The 20,225-nt window shown below is 50.4% G+C and overlaps 1 protein-coding gene across 1 annotated transcript in view; it reads right to left on the bottom strand.

Annotated features, from left to right (window-relative positions):
- Nucleotides 1-20,225, bottom strand: part of lrp8 (low density lipoprotein receptor-related protein 8, apolipoprotein e receptor) — a gene marked incomplete at both ends in the record, with an annotated part of 139,979 nt that overhangs the window by 10,461 nt on the left and 109,293 nt on the right. Inside the window, 7 exons of the mRNA XM_080532884.1 lie at nucleotides 2,994-3,133; nucleotides 4,979-5,097; nucleotides 6,382-6,609; nucleotides 9,299-9,470; nucleotides 15,728-15,853; nucleotides 16,515-16,634; nucleotides 18,889-19,011. Coding sequence (XP_080389010.1) covers nucleotides 2,994-3,133; nucleotides 4,979-5,097; nucleotides 6,382-6,609; nucleotides 9,299-9,470; nucleotides 15,728-15,853; nucleotides 16,515-16,634; nucleotides 18,889-19,011 — 1,028 coding nt within the window. The remainder of the gene's footprint in view (nucleotides 1-2,993; nucleotides 3,134-4,978; nucleotides 5,098-6,381; nucleotides 6,610-9,298; nucleotides 9,471-15,727; nucleotides 15,854-16,514; nucleotides 16,635-18,888; nucleotides 19,012-20,225) is intronic.

Raw genomic sequence — 20,225 nt, 5'->3', positions numbered from 1 at the left:
CAAAGCATTGTGCTTCTTAAAGGTTAGCTCACAGCATGACTCCTACCCCAGGTGGGACCATACCAGTGCTATGTTATCAATGGACTCACCCTCTCTTTATCCCTCTCTCCCTCTCCATCCCTCTCCAAAGATCCAGAAACCTTTATCAGCTGTTAAACTATGACCAAATCTCTCTCCTTTCCTCCCTACCTCCCTCCCTCTCTTTGTTCTAAAACTTCAAATGGCACAGATACTGCATTGCAGCCACAATCCAGTCAGGGTTTGACTATCAGATAACGGTGTTTCTTTCATGTCTGTGTGAGAGAGTGAGAGAGAGAGAGAGAGAGCCCAGCCCCGAGAGAGAGAGAGAGAGAGAGAGAGAGAGCACAGCCCCAGAGAGAGAGAGAGAGAGAGAGAGAGCCCAGCCCCAGAGAGAGAGAGAGAGAGAGAGAGCACAGCCCCAGAGAGAGAGAGAGAGAGAGAGAGAGCACAGCCCCAGAGAGAGAGAGAGAGAGAGAGAGAGAGAGAGAGAGAGAGCACAGCCCCAGAGAGAGAGAGAGAGAGAGAGACAGAGAGAGAGAGAGAGAGAGAGAGAGAGCCCAGCCCCAGAGAGAGAGAGAGAGAGAGAGAGAGAGAGTCCAGCCCCAGAGAGAGAGAGAGAGAGAGAGAGAGAGCCCAGCCCCTGAGAGAGCCAAGCCCAGGCTCTCATAGAGACAAACCCAGCCCTCAGAGAGAGAGAGAGAGAGAGAGAGAGAGAGAGAGAGAGAGAGAGAGAGAGAGAGCGTGGCCCCAAGAGAGAGAGAGAGAGAGAGAGAGAGAGAGAGAGCCCAGCCCCTGAGAGAGCCAAGCCCAGGCTCTCATAGAGACAAACCCAGCCCTCAGAGAGAGAGAGAGAGAGAGAGAGAGAGAGAGAGAGAGAGAGAGAGAGAGAGAGAGAGAGAGCGTGGCCCCAAGAGAGAGAGAGCCAAGCCCAGCTCCTGACAGAGCCAAGCCGAGCCAAGCCCAGCTCCTGACAGAGCCAAGCCCAGGCTCTGAGATGGAGCGCCTAGCCTAGGCCCTAAGAAAGCCAAGCCCGGGGGGGGGGGGGGGCCTTTAAACCTGAGCTGTCTCTCCCCCGGGGGCTACTCAACCCAGCTCCTGGATCTGCTCTCACAGGGCCTCCCACTACTAGTCCTGATGGGAACGTCTTCTAGCAGTGAGCACTGAGATCCCTCCTAATACCACAGGCTGGCTGTCAACCACATGAAAGGGGGCGTCGTTTGTAGCCTAGAAGGTTATGAGTTTGGTTCAGGTGAGATATCTAGGATAACACAGGTAATACTGATAGATCAGACCAAGACGGAGCTGCTTTCACTGCATATAAACATCTAAGGGCAGCCTAGGCCTAATCCAGTAATGCAGGGGTTAACTGCTTAAGTTGGAGGTCTTGTAGGTCAGCCTATCCTTCTTCTTCTTCTTCTCATCTTCTCTTCAACTCTGATTCCCTCCAAGTCCCTACTGTTCAACCCCTTTGCTCTCTTCTCCTCAGCCCCCCCTCCTCCACTGTCCTCTTCCTCTTCTCCTCCACCCTCCTCTTCCTCCTCTCCTCCACCGTCCTCTTCCTCCTCTCCTCCACCCTCCTCTTCCTCCTCCCCTCCACTCTCCTCTTCCTCCTCTCCTCCACCCTCCTCTTCCTGCTCTCCTCCACCCTCCTCCCCTCCACCGTCCTCTTCCTCCTCTCCTCCACCCTCCTCTTCCTCCTCTCCTCCACCGTCCTCTACCTCCTCTCCTCCACCCTCCTCTTCCTTCACCTTCCCCATCCTCCTCTCCTCCACCCTCCTCCCCTCCACCGTCCTCTTCCTCCTCTCCTCCACCCTCCTCTTCCTCTCCCCTCCACCCTCCTCTTCCTCCTCCCTCCACCCTCCTCTTCCTGCTCTCCTCCACCCTCCTCCCCTCCACCGTCCTCTTCCTCCTCTCCTCCACCCTCCTCTTCCTCCACCGTCCTCTACCGCCTCTCCTCCACCCTCCTCTTCCTTCACCTTCCCCATCCTCCTCTCCTCCACCTTCCTCATCCTGCTCTCCTTCACCCTCCTCTCCTCCACCTTCCTCATCCTGCTCTCCTTCACCCTCCTTCACCCTCCTTCTCCCTACCTCTCCTCCATCCCCAGAGAGCAGAGGAGCAGACATGCAGTAAAGCAAAGATGGGGGGAGGAGGAACAACAGTGTTCTCTGTTTCCCATGCCACACCACAGACCCCCGGGGGCAGGGGGTTGAATAGCAGAGCAGAGGAAACGGGTGCGTGGGTGGGAGGGAGGGAGGGGGCTTTATGGAGAGTGGTGCCCTGTCGGGGGCCATAGCTGTGATGTATGAGCCCCTCCTGAGCATCCTGGGCCTGCGGTACTGAAGACCGCCGGTCTACCTTCCTTTAATGTGGTTTGTGCTGCCCGTGGTTACTGCTGAGCAGAGCAGGGCTCCGGGCCATTCATCTACCGGAGGTTGTGCCGTTTCTGTTACTCCCCACAGAGCCTCTCCACGGGCCATGATGGATCTACCCCATCACAGAACCCCCCCCATCCCCATCCCCACTCCCCACTCCCACTCCCACTCCCACTCCGGGTGGCCCACCCCATCACACCCCACAGCAGTCCAGTCCTCCCCCCACCCCTTCTAATCTCCTCTACCACACTCCTCTCGTCCCCTCTTAACACTCCCTACTCGTCTACTCGTGTCTGTCCCACTAGTGCTCATTATTACCCCTGGACAAGAACTCTTCCCCCTCGTATATCTTCCTTCCCCCTCTCCCCTGTCTTCCCCCTCTTCCTTCCCCCTTCTCCCCTGTGATGCCCACCTCTGCCCCTTCCCTCCGTCGTGGCTCCCCCCTTCACCCCCTCCTCCACTACCACTCTTCCCCCTCTCCTCCCCCTCCTTCCCACTCCCACTCTCCCCCCCTCTCCTTCCCCGTGGCTCCCCTTCCCCCCCCCCCCTACTCCTCTCCTATGGTTCCCCCTCCTCCCCCCGTTCTCCCCATGACGTACCTGGAACACGGTGAGGGCGAAGGGGTGTCCCAGGTGGTCCTGGGAGGACAGCAGCACTTTGCGGTTGTCTCCGTTCAGGTCGATGCTGGAGAGCAGGTGCAGCTTGGAGTCCACCCAATAGAGACGTCTGTTGGACAGGTCTGAGAGAGGGAGGGAGCGAGAGAGGGAGGGAGGGAGGGGGATAGAGAGAGAGGAGAGAGGGGAAGAGAGAGAGAGAGAGAGGGGAAGAGAGAGAGAGAGAGGGAGGGAGGGGGATAGAGAGAGAGAGAGGGGAAGAGAGAGAGAGAGAGAGGGAGGGAGGGAGGGAAAGAGAGAGAGAGAGAGGGGAAGGAGGGACGGAGGGAGGGAAAGATAAAGAGGGAAAGAAAGAGTGAAAAAAAAGAAGAAAGAGGGAGAGGTCAACACTCATTCAAAAGTCAAAGAGGAAAAGGTCTAGGCTGGGCAGCAGATCAATCATCTGTGACATGACAGTGAGTCATTCCTTAGGTTAGAAATAATGAAATAGTGAACATAACATGGCCAGCTCCATTCTCAGGTGAGGGAAACACTATTATATATATATATATATACTGTATATATGCCCCAGAGCAAACCACTTAGAGAGTGAGAGAGTATTACGGTAATATATATATATATATAGATCAACTGCTATGAAAGGTTACATGCCAGTCGGACTCTGCTGAGTAAATATCGATATTTATATAGCTAATAATAATAAGGCTGGGGGCAATCAAGGAAGAGCACCGCTGCTATCCTCATTCACAGCTTCACCTCCTTCCATACACACCCACACACACACAAACACACACACGCACACGCATGCGCACATGCACGCACACGTAGCCAAATTTATTGGCAGTAGGGAGACAACATCTAATTCAGAGATGTATGTTATAGCAGAGGTCTTTATTTGTTAATGAGGGAGCGCAATTAGCTTCTCCACTGGCAGCGAGACAATACCTCTCTGACTGAGAGGAGGGAAACAAAGGATCAACACACACAGACACAAGCGCACGCACACGCACACGCACACACTCCGTCCGTCTGTCCGTCTATCTGTCCGTCGTGTGAAATCGATGACGAGAGATTAATTTTCAGAGATGAAAATTAGCTACTGTTAGCCTAGCCTCTACGACTCAAGAGGATAATTTGTTTTCATGTTGTCAATGTAGCGACACCTCAATTCGACAGCGCAGCCCGCCATCGCCACTGCCGCCCTGTCTCTCATCAGGCGTGGGGGGGGGGGGGGGGGGGCACTCGGAGAGAGATTGGCTGGTGGGGATTGGATGAGAATGATGGGAGTATTGATAGCACTGCCCAGGCGGGTTCATTCAGACACTTCTAGCGCTGGCTGATTGATGACAAGAGACACACTGAGGCACCCATAACAATAGAGGCCATACAGAGAGAAGCTCTTTTATCAAAACATGTTCATTCATCCCTCTCTCTCTCTCTCTCTCTCTCTCTTTTGTCACTGGTTTCTTTTCTCTCTCTCTCTCTCTCTCTCTCTCTCTCTGCGAAACTTTCCATCTGATGTTTTTCTGTTTCTCCTTTCCTTATTCTCCTCATCTGTCTTTCTTATCTTTCCTTTCTCTCTCTCTCTCTCTCTCTCTCTCTCTCTCTCTCTCTCTCTCTGTCTCTGTCTCTGTCTCTGTCTCTGTCTCTGTCTCTGTCTCTGTCTCTGTCTCTGTCTCTGTCTCTGTCTCTGTCTCTGTCTCTGTCTGTCTCTCTGTCTCTCTGTCTCTCTGTCTCTCTGTCTCTCTGTCTCTCTGTCTCTCTGTCTCTCTCTCTCTCTCTCTCTCTCTCTCTCTCTGTCTCTCTCTCTCTCTCTCTCTCTCTCTCTCTCTCTCTCTCTCTCTCTCTCTCTCTCTCTCTCTCTCTCTCTCCCCATCTAAACTTTCCTTCCAATACCCCACTTTCTATCAAACTTAACTTTTTCTTTCTTTCTCTTCTCTCCTCATCCCTCTCTCCAGTACCAGCCTTACCCAGGGTGATGCCATTGGGCCACTCGATCCTCTCTGACACCAGAACCTGCCGGTCCACTCCGTTCATGCCTGCCTTCTCAATCTTGGCCTGCGTCCCCCAGTCCGACCAGTACATGAACCTGCAGAGGAGAGACAGGGGTCAGGGGTCACATAACAGAGGGAGAGAGAGAGAGAGAGAGAGAGAGAGAGAGATAGAGAGATAGAGAGAGAGAGAGAGAGAGAGAGAGAGAGAGAGAGAGAGAGAAAGAGAGAAACAATAAATAATAAAGAGTACAATAAAGAAACAGGGACTTCAGTGCCCTGCTACAGTAGAACAAATCCTATGTAATCACAGTAGCGGCCAGGCCACACTTATCAATGTCCTTCAGCAGGACACGTAGCTCATCATGGTAGCGGCATTTCTACCTTTATTTAAATAATCTACATTCTAGGCGCTTCCTCAAACCCCATCTACACTATTGAGACTAGGGATGTAGGGACATCATCTTTTCCCCCTACACATCTAATCGTCTATTTTCTTATTGTGTAATACTATTAACACAGAAAGACAGACAGACAGACAGACAGGCAGACAGACAGGCAGACAGGCAGACAGACAGGCCCCGGGGGTGAGACAGGTGAGTGGCAGTTCCCAGTGAAACCTGAGCAAGTGGCTCATTTGCATGTGTTTCATGCTTGCCTAGGTCTGTAGAGACCCCGGGGGGGACAGGGTCATGGAGAGGCATGGAGACGGAGGAGGAGAGGAGAGACAGGCAGGCAATGGAGAATTGGGATGGTGCAATCTCACAGCCTACAGCTGTGTCTGACTGGGAGGGGAGAGAGGTGAAGGCGGGGGGGTAAGGGGGAGGGGAGGAGCGGGGGGGAGAGGTGAGGGGGTCACAGACAAGGCAATTGGATGAGAGGAAAGAACAGGTGGACACCTGGTTGAGCTCCCTGAGCAGATGGAGGACAAGTAATGAGAAGCATCACACACACGGTCTAACTGTAACTCTTTTTCAACCTCTCTCTCTCTCTCTCTCTCTCATATGCTCCCTCCACCGATCCCTCCCTCTCTCCCGCCATTCCTCACTCCCAACATCCCTCCCTCCCTTCTGTCCTTCACTCCTGTCGCCCTGCTTTCCTACCTCACTGCTAATATCCCTCCCTCCCACCCTCCATCCATCCTTCACACCCTCCCTCCATCCTTCACACACTCCCTCCCTCCCTCTATCCCTCCCTCCTTTCCTCTCTGCTAACTTCCCTGCCTCACTCCTAAAATCCCACCTCCCTCCCTCCATCCCTCCCTCTCTCTCCCTCACAACAATCCTAACTGCAACTGCTACTGCATAACGCAACTCTACTAAACCCTCCTCCCTCCCACTCCTTCCCTCCCTCCCTCCCTCCCTCCCTCCCCGTCCTCTCACCCTTGCCGGGGGTCCACAGCGATGGCCCGGGGTTCGCTCAGCTCCGTGGCGATCAGGACCCTCCTCTTCTTGCCGTCTCCCGTGGCGACGGAGATGGTTTTGTCCCCCGAGTCGGTCCAGTAGAGGTTCTTGTGGACCCAGTCCACGGCCAGACCCTCTGGGGAGTAGAGGGCGGAGTCTATCAGGGTCACCTGCTGAGACGTGTCGCTGGCCTTGTTGATGTACGCGCTGGGAGTCAGAGAGGAGAGAGGAGGTTATGGTGGCCCACAGGGAACACATTCAGTTACTCTGTATCAGCAGACATACTGTACACAGAAAGAGACAGCTACACCATCACACAGACACACTAACTGCGTCAGAGAAGAGAGGAGCACAAACCACCAACGTAATAGGAACACACACACACATACACACACACACACACACACACACACACACACACACACACACACACACACTATAACAAGTGTCCACACAAAATAACTAGCAGGTGTTTGAATGACCATAATAATAATAATAATAATAATAATAATAATAATAATAATAACCATCATAACAACTAGTCGTAGAGACTCTCGAAGTGACACAAAATGGCACAAAATGACACTCTGTTATAGTATGTCAGCGTTGGTGAGTTGTGTGATTGGTCAGACCCGTCCTCCCTGCTGTCAGTCAGAATGAAGCCATCCCTGTGATAGGCTCCTGTCACCGTGTGGGGGAGGGACCCTCCGCTCCTCTTCTGTCAGGGAGACTTTTACCTAACATGTCTCTACCAGCCTCCTGTGACCCCCCCCCGACACCCTGAGCACTGTCTCCTTTCATCAACAACACAAAGCCTTCCCAGCAGCCTCCCCTGTTAAAGAGGGCAAGCTTGTCTGAGAAAAGGGAACGTTACTCCCCGGTCACCCAGGGACAAGAAGAGAGAGAGTTGTTATTAGGAGGGACGCTCTGTCTCTGATTTACACCCTCATACACCGGGGAGATGGGAGTAAAAAGCTACGAGTCCGGAACCAACAGCTTGATGAATAATGGGCCGTTCATGCGCACTCAGAAGAAGGAAACTCTCGACTCCGCGAGCCGTTGCTCAAAGACGACACCCAAGGTTTTTGAATATCCGAATCAACCGACGGGAAGCTCCACCCGAATAACTTTAGTATGTACTATAAGTAACACGAATACATTAAAAGCATGTACATTTTAACTCAGAAGACCAGAGTTTGTCACACATGCGCATGGAACGCAGCATAAGGCGAGTGACAGGTGGCGTTTGAGTCTGGGAGGGGGGAGGGGGGAGACGTAGACGAACGGGACGAAAACGGAGGAAACAGATATCAGCTCCCTAATTGCCTGTGTTATGGTTTGCCTCAGACATCTTAATCACAGTAGGAAGTTAGCGTAACATCGACCCGTGCAATGCTTATCCCAATTAATTAGTGCAGGAAAACAGTGGCGGCGGGGGAGGAGGAGAGGAGATGAATCAGAGAGACTCCTCCCTCCCTCCCTCCCTCCGATGCATGACAGCACTGGGAGAACCAGAGAAAGAGACAGAGAGAGAGAGAGAGAGGAGACAACAGAACCACACCAGAAGACTGTTGGGTTTTTAGAAATCATGTATGCTGTGCTTGTATTGTGATGGGTCAGGGGGGAGGGGCTGATTGGAGGCACAAATCATTCTATATGACATCTTTGGAAGGAGAGCCAGACCAGGGGGGAGGCTGGTGGAGGTAGACATCGGGAGGACGGGGCTCATTGTAACGCACGGAATGGAATGGGGAAATCCGAACCATGATCGCTGCATTGCTCATTCCGTGCCATGCATGACAATGAGTCTGTCCTCCGATTCCCAGTGGCACTCCTTCAAAAGATGGATGTGATGTAATGAAGGACAACGTACTTGAGAGACACCAGTGAATGGGGAGGATCATTTCCGACGTGCTCAGAGTGTGTGGGTGTTTGTTTGTTCTGAAGGGGAGTCGTGTATACATGGTAAATGAGTGTGTCAGCCCTGATGTGCGTGTGTGTGTGCGTGTGTGTGTGTGTGCGTGTGTGTGTGTGTGTGTGTATGTTTGTGCGTGTGATGAGTAATGGGGGGTGATTATTCAGGCAGGGAAATTAGAGGCAGCATATGGCTCAGCTGAGATGATTTAATGCCCCACCCACTGGCTGGCAGGGCTCAGGATGACAGGGACTGTGGTGTGTGTGTGTGTGTGTAGGACAAACAGTACAACCCTATACCGTCACATAGATCACATGACCCCTCCATTCCAGATGCGTTTTCGTGCCAGAAGGTATGACAGTTGGAGGTAGATATGAGAGGAAGGAGAGGGTGTGTGTGTGTGTGGGTGTGAGTGTGTGTGTGTGAGAGTGCAAGTGTGAGTGTGTGTACCTGTCTGCATGTGTTTGGGAGAGTGATTATGCTATACACAGTATGTCCTCTAGCACCCTCTCGCAGCCCTCCTCCAACAGAAGCAGACAGGCCCTGGGCCAGGAAGCAGAGCGTCATCTGGGCCTGTCAGGTACTGCACGCACACACACCGTCTACACGCACACACACCGTCTACACACACACACACACACCGTCTACTGTACCACAGAGGGCAGCGCTGCAGCCTTCAGCAGCCATAAGCATGCACGGGCAGTCACAAGAGGAGTGTGTGTGTGTGTGTGTGTGTGGTGGGCCAGGCTGAGAGGCGTGTGTGTGTGTGTGTGTGTGTGTGTGTGTATGTGTGTGTGGCAGGCCAGGCAGAGAGGGAGAGCAAGGCCATTGCTTCTCACACTTCACACATTCTCACACTCACATCAGACAGAGAGGGGAGGGTGTGTGTGGGTGTGGGTGTGTGTGTGTGCTCGCTTGTTCGTGTGTGTGCGGGCATGTGTGTTCTTGTGCATCTGTGTGTAATCCCTGCGTGTGAGTCACCTGTAGATCTTGCGGTGGTAGAGGTCACACCAGTACATCTTGTTGGTGGTGACGTCCACGTCCAGCGCAACGGCGTTCTTCAGCGTGGGGACCACCTGGGTGTAGTCACTCTTCACCAGGTCGATGCGGCGGATCTCGTGGCGGTTGGTGAACATCAGGTAGGGGCTCTTCCCTGGGGGACAGCGCAGACAGAGGAGCGACATGACAACATGGCAACATTGTTGACAACACCCCTGACCCAATGTTAGGAGGACCACAGTGGAAATGTGGTAGATGATTTTTATTTTATATATATATATATATATATATATATATATTAGGGCTGTCCCAAACGACTATTTTTCTAACGATTAATCTAGCGATTATTTTATCGATTATTCGGTTAGTCTAACGACTAATTTATCGATAAGTCTAACGATAATTTTTGTACTGTAAAAAAAAAAAAAAAAAACGTTTTTTGTCTCCACCTCACTGCTATGTTTAGCCAACTTGAATGCCAACATGGCCATTTAGAAGTCTGTCCATCACCACAACACATAGCTAGCTAACGTTACTCTCGCTGCTATGTTATGATTAGCTAAATTGATGCTAACGTAGCATGCGAGCTACGAGCTAGATAACGTACAGTAGGTGCTCGCACCACAATGACAATAGGCTACCGTAGCTAGCCAGCTACATAGCTAACGTTACTAACACCAGAAGACAAGACATACGAACTGTGGTGAGCTACATTGCTTGTGTAACATTAGCTAGTAGCTATCCATTTTTCACTCATACACTTAATTGTCTCGCCTGGTAAAATAAAGGTTTAAAAAAAAAAAAAAAAAAAAAAAATCGCCATTTTGTTTTTTTGCGACTAACCGACGCATATTACGCTAACCGACGTATTGACGTAGTCGATGACGTCGACGACGTCGAATAATCGTAACAGCCCTAATATATATACAGTATATTAATCGAATAAACTGAAAAACTGCTATCTAACATTGGTACAGAAATGCATGTCATGCAGTTAAGAATGAGAGAGAAAATAACGCTGAGTCATTGATGAGCAGCACTGTTACCCGTTAGACATAATCTATTCAACTTCCTTCTGTGGCTTACCATTAATTTCCCTCCCACGGCAAATATGTGTTCACAAAGGTAACATTACACAACATTGACAGTTGCAAATAAAGATGTTGAGAAACACTTCCTTGTTCCTGGATGACTGACAAGGCTTTAATACCTCCGGAACATTCTTCCAGGCTGCTTAATAAACGCATGACTCATGCAACAGGATAGCTGCCGACCTACTAGACATGACATGCATTTCTTTTCCCAGTTCTCCAGCTCCAAATTGTGTTCCTGGGTTATTAACCTGTGGTTGGTAAGTGTGTCTGTGTATGTGTACTCTTGTTGGCACATATTTTACCGGAGGCGTATGCTGTATTAGAGTGTATGGGCAGCATGACTCATGTTTTTTAATAATTCCCACATGGAGCCTAGAAGGTCAGCCATGCCTTTGCTTCAACCTCAAACACACAAGTGCCACATACACACCCTCGCACACACACATGCACACGCACACGCGCGCACACACACACACACACACACACACGCACGCACACACACACACCCACACACCCACACACCCACACCCAGCACCTGATGAGAGGCATGGAGTGAAATGTACTCCCCAACCACCACTGCCTTCATTATCCTTCGTACTGCCCTCTATTAATCTTGCTTTTTTTGTACACCTCTAATTGATGTCTCTCTCTCTCTCTCTCTCTCTCTCTCTCTCTCTCTCTCTCTCTCCCTCTCTCTCTCCCTCCCTCCCCCTCTCCCTCTCTCTCTCCCTCTCTCTCTCTCTCTCTCTCTCACACACACATACACAATCTCTCAAGACTCAGAGGCTGTGCAACCTCAGCCCTCAGACCAGTTCCTGATTTCACAAGACTATACCTTCTAGGAGGTCAGAGGGAGAGAGAGAGATGGCAGAGAGGGAGGGAAGGAGAGTGGGAAAGGAGGGAGGGAGAGAGAGAGGAAGGGAGTGGGAAAAGAGTGAGAAACAGAGAGAGAGAGAGAGAGAGAGAGAGAGATGACAGGCTAGTCACCCAGGTGTTAGCCGGTAAAGGTCTCAGTGAATGGGGTTAAAAATGTCTGAGGTCTGACAGTGATGGAGAGGGATGGGTTGAGAGTGATGGATAGAGGCTGATCTCTCTCTCTCTCTCTCTCTCTCTCTCTCTCTCTCTCTCTCCGCATCCCCCCCCCCCATTTCTAGACACAATCAAGACAAAGCATGGCCGCTTGTCCCAACAAGCTGGAGCAGTCTGTTTCGTGTCCAAGTATCGAACCACACACACACACACACACACACACACACACACACACACACACACACACACACACACACACACAGCCATGTCTAGATGAGTTCCTCAGTCCTAGGACCCCATGGGCCACTGCACAGAGAGCAAATATTTTCATTTTCACTGCGAGTTAGGATTCAATCATTTTCCCTGTCTGGTGGATTTGTACCCATCAATTTAAACCTCTCTACCACTGGGAATGGGAGGAGAGGGGAGGGGAGGGAGGGAGGTTGGGAGGGAGAGAAGACAGCCAGAGAACAAATGAGTGGCAGACTGAATGAGAAGAAGAGAGATAAAGGGAGAGAGGGAGGGGAGAAAAAAAAATACAGAGTAAGAGGACGGACAGATGAGGAGGAAAGAAAAGAGGAGAGAAAGAAAGAAAGGAAGGGATAACAACAGACGGATGTTAGTGAGGTCCTGCTGCATCAGTTCTGCTGCCTCTCCGTCACCCCACGCCCTGTTCTCCATCACTGTTGTCATGGCAATAACTGCTCTAAGAAATAACTTCTCTAAGAAAACCGACTGGCTCAACATTTCTCCCTGGGGCCAGCCCAGGTCAAGACGGTGATGTCATCAAAGAGCGCCATCCCAACCCATCCCTGATCTGATCCAGTGTCCTACTGTACTAGAGAGTCAGGCTGATATCTAGAGGCCCCCCTGTGCATCCCAATGTGATAACTCAGGCCAGCTCTAACAGCCAATTAAGGTCGGCTGTGAATTAATAAGGCCAGGGCCGATACGCATGCTGCTTAACACCAGTGGCATTGATTTGACGTTGCTGCAGTGATGGAACCAAACCGAGTGGAAATGTATTGTGTAAACTGAACACAGGGGACGACGGGAAAGCGAAGATAGGAAAATATGAAATAAATAAAAACAAGGATTAATCATCTGAGCTTCGGGTCAATGTTTTTGTGACAGACACTAAACGGATGTGTTCTCTCTCCCACGGGGATCGTTAGTGTGATGTGGTCCGTGTGGAAAACAAAGATGGCCGCCAACCAGGCTAGAGAGGCTGATGGGACGAAACAATACAGCACGATGGCTGACAGATAGAATAACCCACCCTTGTGAGATGATAGGTGCCGATAACTTGAACTGATGAAGTCTACGTCACAGGGCCAGGCATGTAGGAAAAACAATCTAGATCAATCTCCATCAAAATGCATTCCTTTCACCGTTGACAGTTTGGCCACAATGTACTGTGTAGAGACTACATAATTAAGAGAGAGAGAGAGATGGAGAGAGTGATGATGAAATCTCTGTACTCAGTCCATCAGACTGACGTGAGGCAAACGTCCCTTCAGAGACCCCTGAGTACAAAGACCATGGAAACAGTTAACTTAAGTAAAGTAAAGTGCGTCACATCCCAGTGACAACACACAACACCACTTCTGTCTCCGTTCCAAACATGAGAAACCTTCTAGTACAGCACCATGTTCTGCTTTGGGCCATTGTGTAGAGAGAGGGTGAGTGTTTTTGGGGAGTCAAACCGACAGGAAAGCCCCTGCTTACGATATCTTGGCCGTCGTACGAGGCCATAGCCTCACTTCAAAGGAAGCAGTGGGTACGGGGCGGGGGGGTGGTGGTGGCTCACAGCACACTGAGGCTGCTCTATCATATTAGATCAATGTGACAGGTCTAGGCTGTTCCAGAGGCCCATCCATACCCGAGACAAGAGCAGGGATGACATTGCTGCCAGTCTTTAACAGATGCTGTTGGGGGAGACCGTCTGGTGTTGTATATTTATACTCTGAGAGAGAGGGGGGGGGGGGGGGGGGAGAGGGGAGGATGAAGGGGAGAGGGGATAGAGAGGGAGGGGGGAGTGGGAGAAGGGGGTAGCCTAAAGGAAGACGGGTCTGTGCATGGTGAGAGAGAGAGAGAGAGAGAGAGCAGAGGAGTGAGGGAGAGGGTGTGGAGAGGGAGGAGAAAGACGAGGAGAAGCACAGGTAAGGACAATGAGTGGGGAAGGAGGGAAAGACAGAGACTGGGGAAAAAAGATGAAGACAGCCGGGGGAATGCAGATGCATGGAGGAAGGGGGGGAGAGAGAGAGATAGATAGAGAGAGAGAGAGAGAGAGAGATAGAGAGAGAGAGAGAGAGAGAGAGAGAGAGAGAGAGATCCATATGGACAGGTCAATAGGGGAGGTTCGTATGCATGTGTGACCACAGCTTGACCAGCCGTTCACCTGACCTCCCTCCTTCAACCAACCTCCCTCTCCCTCTTTCTCTCTCTCTGTCGATCTGTCAAAACTGCACACCTCAGTATTTTTCAATATAGTGTGTAAATGTGTGTATAGTGTGTGATTTAACTCAATGCACACCATAGGTTTAGCTGGTAAACATGTGATAAAGTTGAATACTAAAACAAGCACACACACCCCCCCCACCCCCACACACACACACACACACACACAACACACCCTTAAAAAGACAAACTACAACAACGTGACGAACGAGTGTGGTGCCAATGGCGTCTTATGGGAGTCAGTTGCTTTGTGTTAATGACTTCACAGCTGATACCGCAGCGCAGCGATGAACGTAACTCGACACCGACCTGGGACTTGGTATTAATTAGTCACACTATTCATATTAACACCATACTGGGAAGCTTTCAAAAATCCATAGGAAAAACAAACAAACTTGTACCGTATGTGTGGTAGGATTTAACGGGAGTGAAACCCTTCAGTAAAGAACATACACGTACGTTTCGACATTTTCTCTGAATGAAACTCTCTCCCTCCGAGGGCTTTCCGAGTTAAGACGATATTCAGGCATTATCAGTGAACGCGAGGAAGGAGCAAACTAGGCAGGAAAAGCGGTTGCTATGGAATAATACCCTTGACTGTGCCTGGGGGACAGGAGGAAGGACGCAGTCACATGCTGTTCCCCCCCCCTCACACGGCTCTCTGCCTTCAGGACAGAATACAAATAAAGTTTGTAGCCTGATGTTTCCAGCCATACGAAATATGCTTAATGACATTGTCACTTCAGTTATCAATTTCGGTGTTATGGCGCAAGAGAGTGAAGCTACCTCATCAGGTGCGCTCAAAACGTGTGTGTGTGTGTCTGTGTGCGTGTGCTTCATTAAATCCACATTACCTCAGCATCACAAAACAGGAGCCTGCTTATTTATGGCTGAGCTTCACAGTAAATAAGCGCTGGCATAAATAATAATCTGTGTGGCTCTGTCTGCACTCCATAAGCTGCAATCAACAATATGTGCCGTAACACAACTCTCCATCACTTCCTTTCAATAGGCAGGGAGTCATTGTTATAATACAGACACACACACACACACACGCGCACACACACACACACACACACTCACACACCTACACACACAAACACACAGCCATCCCGTCTAATAAATGCCCCTGGCATTCTGACAGTGACTATTTGCTCTCATCCAACAGTAATATAGAGTTGCATTCTGGGAATGGTGAGCTAATCAATGCAGTTTTTTTTTTGTTCACGCCACTTAGAGCGAAGCCCGGCCAATTCCTGCCTAAGCTCTCTCATTATGGCACCCGCTTCCCGTGTAATGATTTCAACGAAGAGTGATGATGTTAATCACAAACATTGTCTCTCGCTCTCACTCTCTCCATCCCTTTCGTCTCTCTCGCTCTCTCTCTCGCTCTCTCTCTCTCTCTCTCTCTCTCTCTCTCTCTCGCCCTTGTCTTTCTCGCTCCCTCTTTCTTGCCCTTCTCTCTCTCTCTCTCTCAAGTCTCATGGCGGCCCTCTCTATTCAGACCAGGAGCCTTGATTTCTATTCATGCCCAGTCTAGACTGTTTACCCTGGGGCCGCGGGGGACACAATACCTGGGCCTGTCTTACAGCGACCTGACAGGGAAAACAGGGGGAGGCGACGCTTTTTCCTTTTCATTAACGCCCTCCGGAACACAGATGGCAAATATTTGCCTTAGCGCTGACCACTGGCGCTGAATACAAAGCACCTTTATTCATATCGGGCTGAGAGAGTGAGAACCAAACTGGGAATGTTGCTGGGAAATACAGGGGGGGGGGGGGGGGCGGCTTGTGCTGTTGCCGGGGGGGATATGATGGGGATGCCTCACCCACGGCCTTGCAGGTCTTGGTTACGGGGTCCATCTCGTAGCCCTCGTAGCATTCACACTTGTGGTCGCCTTTGTAGTTGATGCAGATCTGGCTGCAGGCGTCCGGGTTCTCACACTCGTCTATGTCTGCGGAGGAGCATCAGAAACACATCAATAACTCTGACAGACAGCGCCACACAGACAGCCCAGTTCCAGCAGACAACTCCACACAGACAGACAGGGCCTAGCAAACAGACCGCTCCACACAGACAGCTCCACACAGACAGACAGGGTCCAACAGACAGACAAAGTCTAGCAGACAGACAGGGTCTAGCAGACAGACAGGGTCCAACAGACATATAGGGTCTAGCAGACAGACAGTTTCACACAGACAGGGCCTAGCAGACAGACAGCTCCACACAGACAGACAGGGCCTAGCAGACAGACAGCTCCACACAGACAGACAGTTTCACACAGACAGGGCCTGACAGGGAGATATGTGGATAAGATCAAGCAAGGCGGGGGGGTGGGGTGCGAGGGGGGACAGGGGGCAAGGCTCAGCGCCTCCAGGCGGTGGACAGAGAGGGAGATCTGGGGAACACAATCAAGCTGGGCTAGAACAGAGAGAGAGAGGGGGGCAAAGGTCAGCGGAGAGTGGGAGATGTCGGGGAGAGGAGGGGATGGGGGGTGGGGGAGGTTCAGACGTGGTAGTGACGATGAAACGAGTACGGTCTTTAATCTCTCAGCGCTAAAGGTGACAGGGGAATCCGAGTTGCCAGATAAGAATGTCGGTTGCCAGGTACGTTACCTCCACAGGTCTTCTTGTCCAGTAATTTGTAGCCTGAAGGACAGTCACACTCATAGCCGATCCTCCGGTCGCTGCAGATGTGGGAGCAGCCGCCATTGTTCTCTGCACACTCGTTCAGGCCTAGAGGAGGAGGGGGAGAAGGATGGGTGTTAACTCTGCGGCATCCACTCTCCAACTCAGTCTCACCTCTATCGAGCAGCCTTTCAATAACCTCCGTCTACTCCTTAACTCCAAAAAGACCAAATGTATTCTGTTCAACCAGGGAAACAACGTCCCCAGCCCCCCCCAAGATCTCCTGCGCCGACGGCTCTGAACTGGAGTTTGTCATGTCCTATAAATACCTAGGCCTCTGGCTGGACTCATCTCTTTCGTTCACGACTCACATTAATAACCTTCAGGCCAAAGTCAAAGCTAGATTGGGCTTCCTGTTTCGCAACAGGGCATCCTTCACGCATTCCGCTAAACACACCCTTGTGAAGATGGCCATACTTCCTATGCTGGACTACGGTGACACAATCTATAAAATGGCATCAAAGTGTGCCCCTAGGAAACTTGACATACTCCACCACTCAGCCATTCGCTTTGCCACTAGTGCACCCTTCACTACTCACCACTGCGATCTCTACAAACTGGTGGACTGGCTCCATACCAGTACTGACTCCATACTGACTTCATACTCCATACAGCACTGACCCTACTGACTCCATACCCGGCGGCTTCTTCACTGGCTTCAATTAATCTATAAAACAATCCTGGGAAAAACACCTCTCTACCTCTCATCTCTCCTGCACTTCTCTCACAATAGTTACCACTCAAGGTCTAGGGATCTCATCAGGCTCACCATCCCAAAAGCCCGCCCTGTTTTCGACCGCAACTCCTTCACCTTTGCTGCAGCAAATGATTGGACCACCTTACAGAACACACTCAAACTCACATTTGGGTCATAATTGATGGTTGTTCCTGCTGTTTGCTCCCCACACATACACACACACATACACACACACACACACACACACACACACACACACACACACACACACACACACATACACACACACACATGCGCATACACAGACACCCCCCCCCCCCCCTGTCTCTCTCTTTTCACACATAGGTTAGTTGACTTGTTGAATGTTTTTATTTATTTTATCTCCATTGTCTTTGCCGTTCTCATGTTGTGTTGACCCGGTGTATTTCTGTTTATATGTTTGTTTTTATTCTTGCCGGGGCCTCTTGGCCAGATCATCATTGTAAAATGAGAATTTGTTCTCAATTGATTTTATCTGGTTAAATAAAGGTAAAAAACTAACAACAACAAAAAAACATGAAGGGAACAACACTGGTATTGTGTGTGTGTGTGTGTGTGTGTGTGTGTGTGTGTGTGTGTGTGTGTTCGTGTGTGTGTGGATGTGTGAGCCAGCATGTGTGAATGTGTGTCTATGGCCTTCAGGGAGACGCAGTGCTGGAGATGGTCCAGAACACACTGGGCTCAGGAGGGGGCCGCCCAGACAGGTGCATCTCTCTAATCTGATTATCCTCTCCTCCTTTCATCCCTCTATCCTTTTATCATGTCTCTATAACTCCCTCTCTCGCTCCCTCCCTCTCTCTCTCTGGGTTTACATTACAGTTTCATAGGAAGTACATACAGCAAGTTATACACTCAAGTCCGAGAGAAACAGGGGAGGAGGGGAGGAGGAGGACTCTGAACGACAGCCTTGGCTTGAGTGACGTATCATTAAACGGTATTTCATCAAGACAAAATGAAAGAAGAGCAGTGTGTTTACCATGCAGGGCTGGGTCTGCATGTTGACACGCTGTTTCATATCTCAGTGATACTGGTTAGGGGCCATAATCATTCCACCATGAGGTCCGCGCTCTAAATGGTGATTAGCTATGGTGGATAGTTAATCCATATGGTGCGTTGTGGGTAGAGTAGTCCGATCACGCTTCCCTGCCGTGAACGCACTCCGGGGAAGTGTTGCTCTTTGATCATAACGAGCAAGCTGGGACTTGTACTGATTTACTCCCCCTTAATCAAATCAAACCCCTATTACTAACAGAGTGACCATCTGCATGTGAAGTGGTTACTAATCTCTGTGGATGTGGATGTGTGTGTGTGTGCATGCCTGTGTATGTGTGTGTGTGTGGTTTGTGCATGCCTGTGTGTGGGTGTGTGGGTATATGTGTGTGCATGTCTGTCTGTGTGTGTGTGTGTGTGTGTGTGTGTGTGTGTTTGTTTGTGCCTGTTTGTGGGTGTGTGTGTTTGTGCCTGTTTGTGGGTGTAGGTGTATGTGTGTGTGCATGTCTGTGTGCATGCCTGTGTGTGTGTGTGTGTGTGTGTGTGTGTGTATGCGTGCACGCATGCATGTCTCACCGCATTCCTTCATGGGCTCGTCTGACCAGTCCTTACAGTCTTTGACGGCGTCACACACCTTGCTGCTGTCGATACACTCTCCGTTCTTGCACTTGAACTTCCGCGGCCCGTCGCACTTAGTCGCTGTGGTGAGAAAAGAGACAGACAGACATTGTGTGTTAGATTGGCATGTTGCTACACATGCAAATATAAATCACTTGTTCACATATCTAACTGAAGCAGCTGGTGATGCAATTCAACACTCAAACACACTGTCCCATTATGCTCAAGGCAGTGAAGCCAACAAGCTTCTGATTGTAGAACCATCATGTTCCTACAGCCACAGGACAGCACACCCTGGTACTGACCAGAGGCCCGAGACCGGCCCAGCTGCAGACTGTCCAGCTGGGGTAGATGGTGATAGTGGTGTTGACACCGTGGCTGAGCAGTAATGCTAACACACACACACATGCACACACTCGCACGCACGCGCACACACACACACACACACACGGACACACACGGACACACGGACACGCACATACGCACGCATGCACCCGCACACACGCGCACACACACACACACACACACACACACACACACACACACACACACACACACACACTGGGATGACCAGGAAAAGATCTGATCTCTAATGTCCTGCACTGTCCTCCCCTCCCTGTTTCCTTTCCTACAATCTAAATCCCAAAAATTGCAATCAAAATAATCTTCAAGTCAAACAAGAGAAGATACCATCCGAGGCGGTACTGTACTACATCCTGTAGACACACCACTCTGTAATGGATTTCTGATAACTCTGGCTACCTGCCAGGTGTGTGTGAGTGTGTGTGTGTGTGTGTGTGCGTGTGTGTGTGTGTGTGTGTGTGTGTGTGTATGTGTATGTGTGTGTGTGTGTGTGTGTGTAATCATCTGGAACAGAGAGCGAGCGTTTTGGAGTTAGTATCCTCTACCTCCTCCTCCTCCCACCCCCAGCCCACACATTAGACACAAAGTTGCAGGGCGCAACTGTGTGAGAAAAGCACTGGGTTATTGATTTCAGGTTCACCGTGGCATTTCAAAACAACCGCTCCAAAAGAACGTCCTGAGTAGCACTGGTACAGATGACCTTGAGTTGTATCAGGCATAGATACACACGGGAACTGACTACTAACTGCTAGGGAGAGATGAGAGGTTACAGTATTGCATAGAGCCACAAAAATGAGAGAGCTGATACTGAGACTCCAAAAATAGTTCTCATTCATGCTCAACCATATGCAAAAATATGGAGAGGAGAAAAGACTATATACAGCTATATACTGTAGGAGTGTATAAATAAATAAAAAACAAAGAGTGCTGTA

Source organism: Nansenia antarctica (genome assembly GCF_963989245.1).
Source record: "Nansenia antarctica genome assembly, chromosome: 1".
NCBI lineage: Eukaryota > Metazoa > Chordata > Actinopteri > Argentiniformes > Microstomatidae > Nansenia > Nansenia antarctica.
Note: the sequence above shows the minus strand (reverse complement) of the source record. Positions and strands in the feature narration are given on the sequence as shown.